We start from the raw sequence: 19,416 nt of genomic DNA, 5'->3' as shown, positions 1-19,416 counted from the left end.
ACGGACGGACGCACAGGCGATGGAAGACGGACGAAGGGTGATCACAAAAGCTCACCTTGTCACTATGTGACAGGTGAGCTAAAAAGGTTCTCATCCAAACAAGTGTAGATCTTACTTGTTGGAAATACTACAACATGATAAACATACAAATTTCATAAAAGTAAATCAATTTCATACAAATGTAAATCATAGTAACATGTAAACAAAACATCCCAAATGTCATGAAAATATGCTCATTAATATAGCGTTACCATGAAATGTGCATTCACCCAGATACAACAACAAAATCGTAAATATATCAGTGCCAAATACGTATGTGCAAAGGTCAACTTTTCACTATATATAAAATGTATATGTTCATTCAAATATAACAGAGAATGTATGTATCCACCCCAGGTTTTAACAGACAATTTCGTGACAAGAAGCCTTGTGCCCGGCCTGAGCAAACATGGCAGACAAACCTCTAATAAAAGGCCATGCTCTGGTAAGCCAAAAAGTAATCTTTACCTAAAGCTGATCTATATTAAGAGCTACTTTAAAAATACAATTAAATGTGTAAACTGGAAAAAATATAACTTGTGTCCTTCAGAGCAAGGTGGTCTCTGTACACAGATTTGACTGTATGACAGTATGCATGCGCAGTATGCAGAATCAAGAGAAAATATAACATAACAAGCAATGGACTATACACTTCAATTGTCTTCCTTACTCAGGGTAAATAAAATTTGTGTTATGTTACTAAAACATATCATTTGGAAAAGCTAGAATTTTATTCATGTTGAGAATCCTTCAACACTTTCTAAATTCTGAATACACCCGAATGCATGTTCTTTTTAACCCTGAAACATCTGCCACATTATTTCCATTTCAAGGGACAATACTGTAAGGACAATAAAGACAGGGGAAGGAAAGAAGGAAGATGTAAAATATTTGGCAAACATATGCTCAGTACATCTAGAAACGCAATGTTTATACCCTCGATTTTTCATATTTTCCTCGTACATGTATTTTTGAATTATATCAATGGTCCAAATTCACGTATGAACAAGTACAAAGTCAATAACGTGTAAAACCACCATTTGCATTTACCAATGCAAGGCGTCGTCGGTTGAAAAAATATAGATTGTAGACCAAGTGTTGCGTTTTTAGATGTACTCAGTATATAATAATCTGGATAAATTACTGGATCTAAAAAAAATAGAAATTATATTTTTTTACGATGGTTAGCATTAAGTTCTTTCACAAAGAATCAGCTTCATTAATATATATCTTAATCTCAGATCTATTGCAGCGAAATATATCAAATAATATATATATATAATAATTCAAAGCTTAAGCTTTCTATATATGATATAATATATGTATAGTGAAATCTATCATTCAATGACTTAAATACTTAGGCAATATCAGCATAATATCTCTTAACTAGAAATGTATCCTGTACATACTTGTATCCCCTCAAACTTGCCATCTGTCCATTATAGGTTTGTTATTTTGCAAATTAGTTCAATACCAGCTGCCTTTATGATCCCTTCAAATATTTCTATTTAAAGAAAGACATTCACATCTGAGCCAATAACATCATTCAACATAGTATAACAATATATAATAGATAGTTGAAAATTGTACAGGACAGATTCTTGTAGTTATGACACTAACCAGAAGCATCCTAAATCATGTAAGGTAAAATAAACAACTCATTCAATGGCAACAGGATGCCTTAAATGTATATTGGCACAACTAAAACTTGTATTGGCCCTCCTTCTGATATAGGTTTAGATGTGCTAATAATCAGTTAAGGTGAAACATAACCATTTAAGGTTGTGTACCCCTAATGACAGTGGGCAACTTAAATATTCTCCACATGCAATTTTGGCATGTTCTAGTTTTTACAGAAAGCCATAATTATGCATGATGAGCCGAATTTACATCCAATGAATGCCCAAATGCTTTATGAAATTTCGTAACCACATATAAAATGCCCAGTGTCATGAATGATGAAGGCCCCACCTTCATAGCCATATAATCATAAAGAAAGAATTTGATGCAAAATACCATCTGGACATTATATTAAGTACACATACATACATATGTCTTTTCAACAAACAGGAAATATCTGTTTGCCCCACATTCTCAGTAGAAACTTCAATAAGTCTCTTTAACATGTTTTCACACTGAAACACTGTAAGAACACAGAAATTACTGACAAAGAGTATCATGTATATGTCACTCAACCACAGCTGGTCCAAGTGTATTATTGTGTACAGTTAATTAGTCAGCAGTGTCCAGCCTAGTAATTTAAATCAGCAGCAGCCAGTCTGGTTATTAAAATCTCTGATTCTTTCCTTTTCAGAAAAATAAACAAGAACATTTCTTAACTACATTTTAACTTCTTATGCTCGAACACAGAAAATTCAAGCAATGCCCTTTGCCTGAACACATCATCAAGTCCTAATAAAATCCCTGTATAATGTTTATTCTGTGATGGCTCAAACTGCTGATAACTCAAACAAATTTTGCCCGTCTTGTCGAGTTTGAACAAACAAAGATTGACTGTGACTTAAAAAATCTGACAAACTTCATATGACATGCTATTATTTAGTTAACTTAGCAAGAAAAATAATAAAGGCATGTTTAAGTCTATTTCAACAAAAGCCTGGTCACTTGATCTTTCATGAGTGTTGCCGCTGGACACCACTAAATGTTTCAATAATTCATAAAACAAGTGTACATCTTGGCAATGGAACACTAAATGTATTAGGACTACAGTACACACTAATAGGCTTCTGCTTAAACTCAAGTTCAAAAACTACACATAATCTAAAAAGCATATACACCTTAAAATGACATCAAATACACAATGTGAAACTCATGTACATCAGAATAGATAAATATTGATGTTTAAGACTCAACTGTACCTTAGCAAGGTTTAACAAGAGCACCGCCTTGCGGGTGCTGACGCTCATCTGATTTTTTTTGTATAATAGAAATATTGTCCTACCCATGATTTTCTAAGTCTAAAAAGGGCCATCATTCTTGCAAAAAGCAGGATAGAGTTATGTTTCTTGATGTACAGTGTCCACTTATGATGCTGAAAAACTGTTGCAAGTTTTAAAGCAATAGCTTTGATAGTTTATGAGAAAAGTTGCCTTAAACATAATACTCAACCCAAGAAAATGATTTTCTTAGTCCAAAAGGGGCAATAATTATTGCAAAAAGCAGGATGGAGTTATGTTGCTTGCTGTACAGGGTCAGCTTATGATGGTGAACAAGTGTTGCAAGTTTCAAAGCAATAGCTTTGATAGTTTAAGAGAAAAAGTTGACCTAAACATAAAACTTAACCAAAATATCTGATATTTTCTAAGTCCAAAAGGGGCCATAAATCTTGCAAAAAGCAGGATGGAGTTATGTTTCTTGCTGTACAGGGTCAGCTTATGATGGTGAACAAGTGTTGCAAGGTTTAAAGCAATAGCTTTGATAGTTTAGGATAAAAGCTGACTTAAACATAAAACTTAACCAAGAAAACTGATTTTCTAAGTCCAAAAGGGGCAATAATTCTTGCAAAAAGCAGGATGGAGTTATGTTTCTTGATGTACAGGGTCTGCTTATGATGGTGAACAAGTATTCCAAGTTTCAAAGCAATAGCTTTGATAGTTTAGGAGAAAAGTTGACCTAAACATAAAACTTAACCAAGAAATCTGATATTTTCTAAGTACAAAAAGGGCCATAAATCTTGCAAAAAGCAAGATGGAGTTATGTTTCTTGCTATACAGGGTCAGCTTATGATGGTGAACAAGTATTCCAAGTTTCAAAGCAATAGCTTTGATAGTTTAGGAGAAAAGCTGACCTAAACATAAAACTTAACCAGGCAACGCCGACGCCGACGCCGACAACCGCTCAAGTGATGACAATAACTCATCATTTTTTTTCAAAAAATCAGATGAGCTAAAAACGAGCTGGTAATAACATCAGATGTGTAACAGTTGAACATAACTTAGTATCTACCTGTATTAAGCAACACATTGTCTAAAGCAACCACCATAATTAACTTCCCAAATTACAATTTTGTTCTAATTTCAACTTGTCTTTAAAGCAGACACCTGCCTTTAGCAACCACACTATGTAGCTCCCATAACTGGCCGCTTAATACAAGGTAGTTCCTATTAAGAATAAAACACCTTACAATGTAAACATAATTGAGCCGTGCCATGGGAAAACCAACATAGTGGGTATGCGACCAACATGGATCCAGACCAGCCTGCGCATCCGCGCAGTCTGGTCAGGATCCATGCTGTTCGCTAACAGTTTCTCTAATTCCAGTAGGCTTTGAAAGCGAACAGCATGGATCCTGACCAGACTGCGCGGATGCGCAGGCTGGTCTGGATCCTTGCTGGTCGCATACCCACTATGTTGGTTTTCTCATGGCACGGCTCATATATTATGCTACCTCTACTGTTTATCACAGAAGCTTTTCCATGGGACTAGGCTCTATAAATATGATGGCTAATAAAATATAAATTATAATTAAATGAGATGAGTGAAGAAAATGAAATCAATAAATAGCTACTACATATCATGTGGACGGAATATGTAGGTTTTTGAGGTTAAGGTAAACATTGCTTCAAGCATTTTGTAAAATAATATTCTAAACTCTTCAAATCCTAACGCTAAACTGATCAAATCCTCACAAAAACTTTTGTGTAATCTAATTAATGCAAGATGAACAAGAGCACCGCCTTGCGGGTGCTGACGCTCATCTGATTTTTTTTGTGTAATAGAAATATTGTCCTACCCATGATTTTCTAAGTCTAAAAAGGACCATCATTCTTGCAAAAAGCAGGATAGAGTTATGTTTCTTGATGTACAGTGTCCACTTATGATGGTGAAAAACTGTTGCAAGTTTTAAAACAATAGCTTTGATAGTTTATGAGAAAAGTTGACTTAAACATAATACTCAACCAAGAAAATGATTTTCTAAGTCCAAAAGGGGCAATAATTATTGCAAAAAGCAGGATGGAGTTATGTTGCTTGCTGTACAGGGTCAGCTTATGATGGTGAACAAGTGTTGCAAGTTTCAAAGCAATAGCTTTGATAGTTTAAGAGAAAAAGTTGACCTAAACATAAAACTTAACCAAGAAATCTGATATTTTCTAAGTCCAAAAGGGGCCATAAATCTTGCAAAAAGCAGGACGGAGTTATGTTTCTTGCTATACAGTGGGTAGGGTCAACTTATGATGGTGAACAAGTGTTGCAAGTTTTAAAGCAATAGCTTTGATAGTTTAGGATAAAAGCTGACCTAAACATAAAACTTAACCAAGAAAACTGATTTTCTAAGTCCAAAAGGGCAATAAATCTTTGCAAAAGCAAGATGGAGTTATATTTCTTGATGTACAGGGTCTGCTTATGATGGTGAACAAGTATTCCAAGTTTCAAAGCAATAGCTTTGATAGTTAGGAGAAAAATTGACCTAACAATAAAACTTAACCAGAGAAATCTGATATTTTCTAAGTACAAAAGGGCCATAAATCTTGCAAAAAGCAAGATGGATGTTATGTTTCTTGCTATACAGGGTCAGCTTATGATGGTGAACAAGTATTTCCAGATTTCAAAGCAATACTTTGATAGTTTAGGAGAAAAGCTGACCTAAACATAAAACTTAACCAGGCAACGCCGACGCAGACGCCGACGCCGACGCCGACAACCGCTCAAGTGATGACAATAACTCATCATTTTTTTTCAAAAAATCAGATGAGCTAAAAAATGATTTAGGTATCATAATCACTTCCTTCATGCATGACCCCTAAATAAGAAGTCAGAATATAAAAGCAATATCCCGGCACAACCAGTTTTCAACCGCTTAACAAGTTTTCTGTGCAGTTTTGTACAAATGCAAGTCCAAATCTTTGGTTTATTGTCTAACACTTTCTATCAGCATAAGTGCTATAAAAGCATACCATTTAAGTTTCAAGTTTCTAACTGATCGAATCCCTGGCAGGATGATTTTGAAAGCCATCAGTAGGAAGTCATGCTGAAAATTTACAACCTAAATTCAACCGCAGGTGGTATTTTCCTTCCAGCAAAATGAAACAGCACTAAACTTTTACTGTAGTTTCATTACAACATGGCAAACATAATACACCCAAAATTCAAGTCTGGCAACAAACATTAAAACCAACATGGCAGATCAATATACTGTAGGTACACTTGCCTAAATTGGCACCTAAATTACAGTGGGTAGGGTAAAGTAAATGGCAGCCAAAAGTTAGTGCATTATCTAAAGAACTATATCATGTGCTCAATTACTCCAGAGAACCAGGGTGTCACATCTGCTACATTGATACCTGTCACATATGACAATGTATTAACATTTAGTGCAAAAGATATATAAATACTGATATTGGCTTAAGCAAGAATAGGTAGTAGACAAGGAAAGATGCAGGTTTTTTTAGTAATAAGAAAAACCTCATGAAAACATAGTACTGCTACATAAATGGAATTTATATAATTTTCTAAGTACCAAGACTGAAGGAGAATAGGTTCCTAACATGTTCTGTTTCTGCTGTAAACAGTGAAACAATCACAACTGATAAATTTGGCTTGTAAAGATTTTTATCATACAAAGTCCTAGGCAGCAATATAACTTTATCCAAAACATTGCTAGGATTTTCTTTTTTTTATATACTAGCATTTGAACATACATGACCTGTTAAAAACACCATTTTAGTGATTTTACCATATTTTTAGACTATATTATACATACATCAAAGCAACTAAGAGGACCTTCATTAAAAAATATGAACAAATTAAAAGGTCCATTTTATAAGCTATGTTTTTTTTCATTTTCAATTTGGATTAAAACATTGTGTTCCATATTTTAATTTTAATTTTTGGCACAATATGATTATTATCTGTATCATTCAATATTTTTTTTCTCAAAACTGAGCCTGTTAAAAAGAAAACATTCTTTTGAATCCACACACAATTTGTGTGTACCTGATTAACATAAAATTTCTTTTAGATGTCTTTTAAATTCCTTGTTTTCTAATGCAAATTTAAGTCACAAACTGCCATATATATTATTATGATATTAATTGCAGAAGATATTTTGGCTTTCTAAAAGCAAATATTTATGTAGACATGATTTTTTTTTTCACAACATCTTACAAAGTAATAAAACATAACATCAGAATCTGCTCTAGAGATCATATAAAATCCACTGTCTCCAGGTATTTTCATCTGCAGTGAAAACAAGGCAGTCTATTTGTCCTTTCCTGTGTTGCGTTGAGGTATAACTTTCTTGACGACCTCTTCTATCTGTGATATGAGGATATGATATAATGGATAAAACTGAGGCAGCTTCTTCATTATCACATGTGGCTGTACAAAATATCTGTGAAAATAAGAATAAAGGTTTAAGATGCTTGAAAAACAAACCATCGCTCCATCAACTGCTCTATTTAGGTCACATTACAGTATAACATTTTTAACATACTTTCCAAAACATCACTTAAACCATTGCCTTGTTTCATAGGTCATTTCAAAAAAAAATTCTGCAAAGCCTAGAGTTACTTGCTGTACTGTTTTTGAATGTGTTAGTATAAGGGAGATAATTAAGTCACATTATCATGTGATGTTAGTTTCAGAGTTGTGCAGCTTTTTACAATAAATACACTAACAATCAATTGAACAAACTATCTTAATTTAACAGATATTCTCCATATTATTATCAATTAAAAGTACCGAATGAAATTCAACAAAAATATGCTTACTACAATGTTCCTGCACCCATTTTACATTCTATGGACATTGTTCTCCCTTTTTAACAACAAGAGGACCATGATGGTCCTGAATCGCTCACCTCTTCCCACATGACCCAGTTTTGAGTATGACGTTGTTTTTTCTATTATTTGACATAGTGACCTAGTTTTTGAGCTCATGTGACCCAGTTTTGAACTTGACCTAGATATTATCAAGATAAAAATTCTGACCACTTTTCATGAAGATCCATTGAAAAATATGGTCTCTAGAGAGGTCACAAGGTTTTTCTATTATTTGACCTATTGACCTAGTTTTCGAAGGTACGTGACCCTGTTTTGAATTTTAGCTAGATATCATCAAGGTGAACATTCTCACTAATTTTCATGAAGATCTCATGAAAAATATGGCCTCTAGAGAGGTCACAAGGTTTTTCTATTTTTATACCTACTGACCTAGTTTTTGACTGCAGTTGACCCAGTTTCAAACTTGGCCTAGATATCATCAAGATGAACATTCAGACCAAATTTCATACATATCCCATGAAAAGTATGGCCTCTAGAGAGGTCACAAGATTTTTTTATTATTTGACCTACTGACCTAGTTTTTTATGGCACGTGACCCAGTTTCAAACTTGACCTAGATATCATCAAGGTGAACATTCTGACCAATTTTAATGAAGATTCATTCAAGGGTATGGCCTCTAGAGAGGTCACAAGGTTTTTCTATTTCAAGATTTACTGACCTAGTTTTTGATCGCAGTTGACCCAGTTTCAAACTTGAACTATATATCATCAAGATAAACATTCAGACCAACTTTCATACAGATCCCATGAAAAATATGGCCTCTAAAGAGGTCACAACATTTTTTCTTTATTTGACCTACTGACCTAATTTTTGAAGGCACGTGACCCACTTTCGAACTTGACCTAGATATCATCAAGATGAACATTCTGACCAATTTTCATACAGATCCATTCACAAGTATGGCCTCTAGAGAGGTCACAAGGTTTTTCTATTTTTAGACCTACTGACCTAGTTTTTGACCGCACATGACCCTGTTTCGAACTTGACCTAGATATCATCAAGATGATCATTCAGACCAACTTTCATACAGATCCCATGAAAAATATGGCCTTTAGAGAGGTCACAAGGTTTCTCTATTATTTGACCTACTGACCTAGTTTTTGACCGCACATGACCCTATTTCGAACTTGACCTAGATATCATCAAGATGAACATTCAGACCAACTTTGATACAGATCCCATGAAAAATATGGCCTCTAGAGAGGTCACAAGGTTTTTCTATTATTTGACCTACTGACCTAGTTTTTAAGGGGACGTGACCCACTTTCGAACTTGACCTAGATATCATAAAGGTGAGCATTCTGACCAATTTTCATGAAGATCTCATGAAACATATGGCCTCTAGAGAGGTCACAAAGTTTTTTTATTTTTAGACCTACTGACCTAGTTTTTGAACGCACATGACCCTGTTTCGAATTTGAACTAGATATCATCAAGATGAACATTCAGACCAACTTTCATACAGATCCCATGAAAAATATGGCCTTTAGAGAGGTCACAAGGTTTTTTCTATTATTTGACCTACTGACCTAGTTTTTGAAGGCACGTGACCCAGTTTCGAACTTGACCTAGATATCAACAAGGTGAACGTTCTAACCAATTTTCATGAAGATCTTATGAAATATATGGCCTCTAGAGAGGTCACAAGGTTTTTCTATTTTTAGACCTACTGACCTAGTTTTTGATGGCACGTGACCCAGTTTCGAACTTGACCTAGATATCATCAAGATGAACATTCTGACCAATTTTCATAAAGATCCCACAAAAAATGTGACCTCTAGAGTGGTCACAAGCAAAAGTTTACGGACGGACTGACGGACGGACGCACGGACGACGGACGCTGCGTGATCACAAAAGCTCACCTTGTCACTATGTGACAGGTGAGCTAAAAAGAAAAAGAAGCAAAGACTAAAAACATTACTTTCCTGTAAAATACAGAATATATCTGGACGCGTTTCCATCCACAAAGCATATAGGACCAACCAAATGAGATACAGACCAATTCTTCCCGAAAAATCTCCGTATTACACAAGCCAGTCTTATAATACACATCATCACTTACTTGAACTCCTCAGTATATGTTGAACAAATGAACGTTTTCACTTTCGGACTGTACTGTAGGAATGTTTCAAGAATAAAGAACTGCTGATACAACAGAACTGCATCATTTGGAGACATTTTCTCCGACGAGGATGGTGAGATCATTGCCAAAACCATGTCAATCACACGAGCCACAAACTTTTCCTGTAACAAACTTAGTAATTTGAACTAGAGGTTTCAAAATCAGATGTATTGTACTTGGTTAAACCAGTACATAAAACCATAGAATTTCCAAGAATCAACCTTTACGTCCTGTAAACTTACTAATACCAGCACAATTTCTAGGAATTTTTAACGTTCTCATACCCCATTATGCTTTTGTTCACAGTACAAGTCACCGAATGTATTGTATAAATGGAATCCACCCTGTAAAACTTATTTCTGTGTTGGATTTCAATTTTTCAAGCAGAATTTCTTTGTCCTCTGAAAATTTTACCTCACTGCCAGCGGTATCACTAACACCTCTACAAACTGCAAGGACAAAACTCATTCTTGGATCCAACAAAAATGACCATAAAAATACTTCTATGTTAATAGATTCTAGATTCATTTGTCTGTCACTCTGACAAATAAAATTTACCAGATTGTAAGATTTGAAGAATGTTCAAAAACAAATACCGAGTCATAATTTTTGTTTAGTTTAAGGTCATTGACACAGTTATGTGTCCATTTTCCAGTTTTTTGCAGTGGATGACCATAGGTGCTCCTTAAAATATTATTTCATCAAGGATGGGCACACAAGCAGAACCGCCGACCTTCAGTAACCCAGCTATATGGCTTCCTTACATGTAGAATTCTATGCCCCAATCGAGGCTCGAACCCCACAGTGGCGAACTGCAAGTAACTTGAAGTCAGCAACCTCGACCACTTGGGGAATTAGAGCCAAAACCCTACAGCACCTGTATATAATGAAAATGGAACTAAAAACTTACTGTATGCTGTATTTCTTCCAGTGTTGATACCATCCAACTAATATTGTAAAAGTTCCCTTCAATGAAGCTCCAGTTTGCCTGTTAAATACATATTGAAATCAAATTTTAACAAGAAAAAAAACTTGCTGATACATCTGAACTGGTGACGTGTTCAGTTTTCAACCCACTATATTTCTGTATTATTTTGTTTATACCACAGAGTCTCTCCTTCAATATAAGTAGTGTCTATCATGAAGCAAATCATTTTGAGAAAATGTAAATTTGTATACTTCTGTTTATAGATAAGAAAACATTGCTACATGTATATAACCTGATTTAACAAAAGCATCAACTAAAGCTCTATTCATCTTTCAGATAATAATTTTTCTTTCCAACAGAAGTTGAATAACTTTATGTTAAGTGTGTTTACTTCAAAAAAAAATTTTAACCAATATTTTTCACTATTGCAGTGAAAAGATACAACTTAAACAACAAAGTGTAACAGTTATGTCTTCACTTGAAACACAGACCTTTTGATTGGCTGTCAAGTGGGATATTTAGTTTACAAACAAGTTTGCAGATATTTTACTTGAATGCACTTTAGTTTCTCTAGGATTTTTGTAAAATACTAATTAGCTTATACACTTCAAAAGTAAAAACAAGCTTTTACGTGACTTAGGTAAATTTCATTCATTGTTGATAACTTCAAAATGGTATTAAGCAAAGTCTGTTAATCAATACTTTCTTATTAACTGAGTGCTGAACTACATAAAATCAGTTGAATTTGCTTCCCCTTAAGCATGGGAAACAAAAGTTAGGGAAATCTTCTCAAAAGACACTATATAGTACATTTAAACTAAACATCCACTAAAGACAACATACAGATTTATGTTCTGTTGTGTTTAACATCACAAGGATACACTTATAGGTCATATGGTGACTTTCAAGCTTTTGAGAGTGAAGCAAGACCCACGATGCCCCTCTGGGAATTATTTCAACATGGGCTGGCACCTGGGTAGAACCATCGACCTTCTGTAGGCCAGCCCGACGGCTTCTTCAAATGAAGAATTCTATGCCCCATGCAAGACTCGAACCTACATCAGTGAAAGCCAGTGATTTCAAGTCAGCCATCTTTACCACTCAACCTACAAAGGTCCCTACGGATTTCTATTTTTATTTACAATATCCACACAAGAGAAAATGTAGGTTTTCTTTTGAAAAAAAAAAAGAATAGAAAAATTCAAAACTTAATGTACATGTAATTTTTGGCTGCAGTAACAAAATCTCTATTCCATCCAGAAACAGCCTATCAGGTGACTTTTTGAAACTGTGGACAAACAAGACAGTGACAGAAATCATGCAGACAGATGGTGTAGTAAATGTTATAAATATAACAAATCATGACCTGTGTTCAAAAATAGATTATACAATAATATTCACACCCCATCTTTCAAGTATCCATAGGTTTCCTGAAAGGAATGCATAACATTCAGACAGAATGGATCTTTTTATATTATATAACCTGATATACAGTCTGAACTGATTTTTTCCTCTTATTTTCAATGACTTTTTACTGGTTCAGAAGGTATTTTCGGCCACAAAATTCAAAAACAGTCTTACAACATGAGGTTTAATCTTTGGGCTGGCAATAATTTTTTCTTAAACAGCAATTAGAATCCAAATACGCCCCCCCCCCCCCACCCCCTAACAACCTTCTGCACTACCAATGCCAAAGAACTGAATTTTGCGAAAGTAGAAAGAATAAATACCTCCCAAATATTTCTGATTTTATGCATCAAGTCCAATCCTGCATAGGTATGATAAAACTAACATCATAATATACAGTTGAAACTCGGTATCTTGAATTCCAAGGGATGGAGCATTTTACTTTGAAACAAGAGCTGTCCGTAAGACAGCCAAGCTCGACTATTCGAAATATTGTCACAGAAGCAGGAAATTATTACCCAAAATGTTAAATATCAAAAGAGTTTAAGTTCGAAAGGGGACATAATTTGACCAAAATACATATCAAAGTTATGGGACTTGATGCTATCAACTAGTTTTACAACCCCGAAGAAACATGTTAGGTTTAAATTCAATATCTGCATTAGTTTTGGAGATAGTAACTTGCATGTAAACTTTAACCAGAATTTTCTAAGTCCAAAAGGGGGCATAATTTGTTCAAAATACATGTTAAGAGTTATGGAACTTGACCTAGTGAGGCTGGTAATTGACCTAGAAAAGGAATAAATAAGATTCAAAGCTATATGCCTTTTGGTAATAGCTGTATGTACTTGCACGCAAAACTTTAACCAGAATTTTCAAAGTCCAAAAGGGGCATAATTTGCCCAAAATACATGTCAGAGTTATGGACTTGATTCTATCAACTAGTTTTATAACCCCGAAGACACATGTGAAGTTTCAATTTAATATCTATATTAGTTTTGGAGATAGTAACTTGCATGTAAAACTTTAACCAGGATTTTATAAGTCCAAAAGGGGGCATAATTTGCCCAAAATACATGTCAGAGTTATGGGACTTGTCCCAGTGAGGTAGGTAATTGATCTAGAAAAAGAAAAAATAAGTTTCAAATCTATATGCCTTTTAGTAATAGCTGTATGTACTTGCACGCAAAACTTTAACCAGAATTTTCTAAGTCCAAAAGGGGGCATAATTTGGCCAAAATGAAGGTCAGAGTTATGGGACTTGGTGCTATCAACTAGTTTTATAACCCCGAAGACACATGTAAAGTTTCAATTCAATATCTGCATTAGTTTTGGAGATAGTAACTTGCATGTAAAACTTTAACCAGGATTTTCTAAGTCCAAAAGGGGGCATAATTTGCTCAAAATACATGTCAGAGTTATGGGACTTGACCCAGTGAGGTAGGTAATTGATCTAGAAAAAGAAAAAATAAGTTTCAAATCTATATGCCTTTTAGTAATAGCTGTATGTACTTGCACGCAAAACTTTAACCAGAATTTTCTAAGTCCAAAAGGGGGCATAATTTGGCCAAAATGAAGGTCAGAGTTATGGGACTTGGTGCTATCAAATAGTTTTATAACCCCAAAGACACATGTGAAGTTTCAATTCAATATCTGCATTAGTTTTGGAGATAGTAACTTGCATGTAAAACTTTAACCAAAATTTTCTAAGTCCAAAAGGGGCATAATTTGCTCAAAATACATGTTAGAGTTATGGAACTTGACCCAGTGAGGTTGGTAATTGTCCTAGAAAAAGAATAAATAAGTTTCAAAGCTATATGCCTTTAAATGATAGCTGTATGTACTTGCATGCAAAAACTTAACCAAGGTGTGACGCCGACGCCGACGCCGACGCCGACGCCGACGCCGACGCCAGGGTGAGTAGAATAGCTAGACTATTCTTCGAATAGTCGAGCTAAAAACGGAAATTCGACTTAAATTGATATTTTTCTGCACATATTTTTGGGCCGGACTCTGAGATAGCTGGATAATCAAGATTAAGATAAGGAGTTTCAACTGTAAAATTCAGTTTCTAATAACTGTTGATGAAATTATTAATTTAAGATTCTTTTCTAAGACTAGTTCAAGCAAGTGTAAATTTTTTTCCTTTCTCACACTGGGGCTTCACAGTTACATTAATTCATTATATAACTGCTGATTCCTTGGTTATAAAGTCGACTTTGAGGATCAGTTTCAAAATTCAAGCATTTGGCTGTCTCTGCGCACAATCTCTTACTTGACCCATGGAAAGGCTGTGTTCTAAAATCGGTGTAAAAAAAACAACAGAAGAATTTACCTGTTTTGCCATAAGAAATAGCTCAAACACTGTTGACAATGCTGTTTTGGTAAAGTCTGTCAAAAGTTTCTGAAAACATAAACTGCATGTTAAAAGTATGGAAGGTATGTTTGGAAGGCCGGAGTGCCATGCAAATTGACAAAATTTAATGCTCAATGATTAAATTTTAATGCAAAATGCCAATTACTTACTGCTAATTGACAACTGCTTAATGCTAAATGCTACATGCCTCATATATGATGCTTAATGTCATGCTCAATGTCAAACAGTGCCTATTGCCACATGATAAATGCTAATGCTAATTGTCAATTTTTGCAACTTTTAATAATTTGAAAATATCGGTAATGTTCTACCATGCCGATTTAAAGCAGTAACTTGTTCTACCAGTCATGTGGACATGGGACTGAAATTTTACTCTATCAGAGGCTGAGGACTAACGATTTTAGACACAATGTCTTTTATCAAATCGTCACGGAGAACATTCGCCTTGCCCAGGGATCAAACTCATGACCCCACAATCTGTAGATCTGTGCTCTCCCTATTGGTTCTTTACCAGTATAGTTCAGCTAATTCCTCCTCGATAACTAACAATTTCCTCACATAAAGAAGAGGTGGAGGACAATTGTGAGACACATGCATACATGGTGGAACCATTTGCCATATACATGTCAGCTAGATGACTTCCTTAACATACGAATGTGAGTAACCTGAACTGTTCTGCCACACAGGTCTGACTCAAGGAAAAAACTAGGTTACCTATTACAATTTGAAAAAAAAAAGTACTATACAAACTTCACTCTCTGCAGATTTGTTTTTATCTGGCATCTCTGGATTACAGGTCAAAACCATCAACAAGGCAACCACTGAGCGACCCCTGAAGAGGAAATCATCAATCAGATGTTATATTAATCATACTTTATTACTACACTAATGTTAACAATAAATAATGCTGCATGTGTATCAGATTCTGCTGGCTATCGAAATATCTTATGTCATACTTTAGTACATGTACTGCATTGTTCATTGACTCTGTAAATGAGGTAACAGTTTTCTATTTAGTTGTGTAACCGATATTTTCTCCTTTATAATACAGTCCTAAAATCTTCCTGCAATGTAAATAACAAATAAGTCAAAATCAAATTTCCCAATTAGTCCAATACTGTGAAATCATTAATATTCATGGGGGACTAATTTTCGTGGATTTCATGGTTGAGTCAATCCGCAAAATTTAATCCCAACAAACAAGTAAAACTCCCATTCATTTTATGTTCAAAAGTTAAAATCCACGAATTCATATCCCCACGAAATAGCTGTTTGGACCAAAACCACTAAATTTCATGCCCACGAAATTAAATGATTTTACAGTATTATCCCATTAAGATAGGTCGTAAAGCTGCTTAGTTTAAACATGCATATTTATAATTTTTACACAAACTGATTTGTTTTCATATCATTCTAAAAAGATAAAACACTGTCAAATGTTATAGAAGCACGCTTTAAATGACTTAAATACAAAATGGAGAAATATTTGGTGGCTGTTGTCAAGGATGTAGAAAGCTGCACCCATTCAATGATAAAATCACTGTTAATGGTAACTATTTCCAGTCATTCAAACCAGTACTTGTGCCAAAGAAAGGATCTGTCTACTCTCACTGGGATTAGACATGCAACCTCAAAGTTATGACTCAAGATACTAAACTAGAGACTTTACTGATTTTAACAATTATTATGCAGTACTGACAGTTTTCAAACCAATGCTGCAGTGTTAAATTTATTTTTTTATTAGTTGCCATACTGATAGCATAGATGAAAAGTTGCATTCAGTCAACATGTTTCATTGGCATAACCATTATATTTGACAAATACAGCCATACAGACATACAGCACCTCCATACAGAAGTCTTACCTTTCTGATTTAAGTGCAGCTGTCCTTTCTTGAATAATCTCTGACTCATGAAACATCATACCTAATATCTCTATCAGCAGTGTTACAAATCTGCAAAGAAACATCACCATATTTAATTAATGATATCTTAAATTTGACGTAGGTTTGTCTGTCTGTTTTCAGTAGTATTCAAGTAATGCAATGTCAGTCAGTTACCTGATCTCAACTAATTAAAAAGAGTATATTACATGATTGTCTTTTCAGACTGAATATATTAAACAAGTTGAATAAAATAATATTTTATCAATTTTAGTTTATACAGAATTTATTTTAGGTCGACTGTAAAGGAAGTTCTACAACTTATATTAATCACTCTCGACACCTCATTCCTGATGGAATCCATTGCCACGAGGGTATGACAGAAGAGGCCAGTTTCCCTTTTAATGCTGAGCGCCAAGCAAGGGAGCTACTGGTACCATTTTTCATGTCTTTGGTATGACGCGGCCGGGGATCGAACCCACGACCTCCCGCACTCGAAGCGGACGCTCTACCACTAGGCTATCGAGGCGGTTAATCAATTTTAGTTTATCAATTTTATTCAACGAGTTTAATAAATTCAATGTGGAAAGTCACAAATGTAATATTCTTTTTATCACATGTTAGCTATTCCTGCTGGAATATCAAAAATTCTACTTTCTTTAACTATTATAAATAAGTCGACTTGACCAATGTCTCCTATAAATTACGTCAACGTCAAAGCTTTATTACACTAGTGTATTATCAATTTCACGTAATGGCTTTATTTCACTCCTGTGACGTCAAACGTGATTAACAACTTTTCCACAAGACTAACAGGTGGAGGGCAAATGACTCGAGACATAATGTCTTCTGTGAAATCAGTTCTGGGATAGAACTCACAGCCTCTCCATAATAGAGATAAATATATTATTAAACTTACAATCAGAAAAAGTAAATAAAACTGCTGCATTCATGATATAATCTACTTACTCAAATTCATCAGCTCTCTTGTTTTCATCCTTGCTTGCTGCAGATTTGGGTAGAATATGTTGTAAAGTCTTTACGCAGAAATGGAACAGATCAGCAGTCTACAGAAGAAATGAACTGTTAAGTTAATCAAATGATATCTGGAACTATTTCAGATGAGTAACATTAAAAATTTGGTTTTTTATACTGAAAGCCAACAGTCTTCCATGATGGCAGGTCAAATATTTTTATGAGATATGCAAAACAAACTTTTAAGCATTTTATGTGTATTTTTCACGAAGTCAAGGACCAAAACACAGGTCTGAATGAGTGAAATCCCAAACAGAACACCAGGTTCACAACTTCACATGCTATACAACAATCTTGTTATGTATAATGACTCTAGGTCAAATAACTTTTTGAGATACAACATAAACTTTTATGCCCTATATGCATTTTTGATTAAATTAAGGGCCATAACTCTGGTCAGACTGAGTGAGATAAAAAAAAAAATGCAACCCAGGTGCATAACTTCTATGAGGTTTGATAACATGAATTCATATCCCCACAGAATAATCATTTTTGCCTAAACCACGGAACTGCATGAGCACAAAACTAAATAATTTCGCAGTACGGTGATAGGAAGAACTATGGCTAAGCATATGACTTCACATCTTACATACCTTCCAAAATAATCTCTTGAGGGAGAAGTTTTTCTCTGTGGCAAGTTTGAGCTCATTCAGCAGGTAATAAAGGTCATCCATTTCATTGTCTGGTTTCATAAGATCTCTCTTCAACTCCTGGAACAGTTGTTCCTGCTTACCCCTGAAATTTTGAGAAGTAATCTTGTATCTTGTAATATAAAATGTAATTCTGAAAATGTCGAAGGCAATCTAAATCTGCAAGATTGAAAAAAACACGCTGATTCTATCATTAACTGGGGAAAAATAACTTTAAAAACTCAACAAAAATCACTGAAATCTACAGAAATAAATCCCATATACTAACTAAATAAATAATATGCTTAACAGATTGTAAGTTGACAGATCACAATTTTATTCTAGCTGAAGGGTTTTTTGGGGAGCTAAATTAGGAATAACATGGACTGAGTCCTTTTACTGGATCCACTTTATTAAGGCAAGAATCTGTTATTTAATAAGTCAACCATTGATAAAACATTCTGCACTTAAACCTACCTTTGTGAGGCTCGCAACACACTGCCCTTTGGTGTTTCAATACATTCAGGGTTCAACATTAGAGTAGATGACTGTAAAAGAAACATTAAAGATTTCATCATTTTTTACCTATTACATGCACAACTAAACTCTGCAAACTCCAAGTCCAAGCTATGTTACTAAGAAAGTACATTAATCAACAAGAGCTGTCACTAATGGTGACAAATGCCCCCGCAGCACCTTGACCTTTGACCTGGTGACCCCAAAGTCAGTAGGGGTGGTGTACTCAATAAGTACATCCGCATGTGAAGTTTGAAGGTCCTGGGTGAAGTGGTTCACATGTAAAGTGCCTTCATGCAAAAAGTTAACGTTGGTCCCTGTGACCTTGACCTTTGACCTGGTGACCCCAAGGTCAGTAGGGTTGGTGTACTCATAAAGTACTATCAGCATGTAAAGTTTGAAGGTCCTGGGTGAAGTGGTTCGCGAGTAAAGTGTCTTCTTGCAAAAAGTTAATGTTGGCAAAAAGCTGGCCCCGTGTTCACAAAACATTTTTCGGTCTCAGCTGAGTTTGAGTTGGAAATTTTAATATCAGTTTTACTAAAACTTCATGGTTAAATTCTAAATGAGACTGACCATCAGTACTCAATAGTCACTTGAAAATAGTTATTAACTTCAAATCTAATTTCAAACATGCTGTTTAGATATAAATGACAAATAAAGTTTCGTTATCAAACTCAG

The 19,416-nt window shown here is 34.8% G+C and overlaps 1 protein-coding gene across 1 annotated transcript in view; it reads right to left on the bottom strand.

The window, feature by feature from the left end:
- Nucleotides 1-5,627: 5,627 nt before the first annotated feature.
- Nucleotides 5,628-19,416, bottom strand: part of LOC123528717 (uncharacterized protein C12orf56-like) — a 47,568-nt gene continuing 33,779 nt past the window's right edge. The window contains exons 4-12 of the mRNA XM_045308671.2: nucleotides 18,700-18,770; nucleotides 18,187-18,328; nucleotides 17,528-17,625; nucleotides 16,541-16,630; nucleotides 15,427-15,508; nucleotides 14,635-14,703; nucleotides 10,875-10,952; nucleotides 9,905-10,086; nucleotides 5,628-7,390 (exon numbers count right to left, since the gene is read on the bottom strand). Of these exons, the coding sequence (XP_045164606.2) occupies nucleotides 7,258-7,390; nucleotides 9,905-10,086; nucleotides 10,875-10,952; nucleotides 14,635-14,703; nucleotides 15,427-15,508; nucleotides 16,541-16,630; nucleotides 17,528-17,625; nucleotides 18,187-18,328; nucleotides 18,700-18,770 (945 nt within the window). The 3' untranslated portion in view covers nucleotides 5,628-7,257. The remainder of the gene's footprint in view (nucleotides 7,391-9,904; nucleotides 10,087-10,874; nucleotides 10,953-14,634; nucleotides 14,704-15,426; nucleotides 15,509-16,540; nucleotides 16,631-17,527; nucleotides 17,626-18,186; nucleotides 18,329-18,699; nucleotides 18,771-19,416) is intronic.

This window comes from Mercenaria mercenaria, chromosome 13 (assembly GCF_021730395.1).
Source record: "Mercenaria mercenaria strain notata chromosome 13, MADL_Memer_1, whole genome shotgun sequence".
Lineage (NCBI taxonomy): Eukaryota > Metazoa > Mollusca > Bivalvia > Venerida > Veneridae > Mercenaria > Mercenaria mercenaria.
The sequence above is the reverse complement of the archived record's forward strand: the minus strand, read 5'-3'. Positions and strand labels throughout refer to the sequence as shown.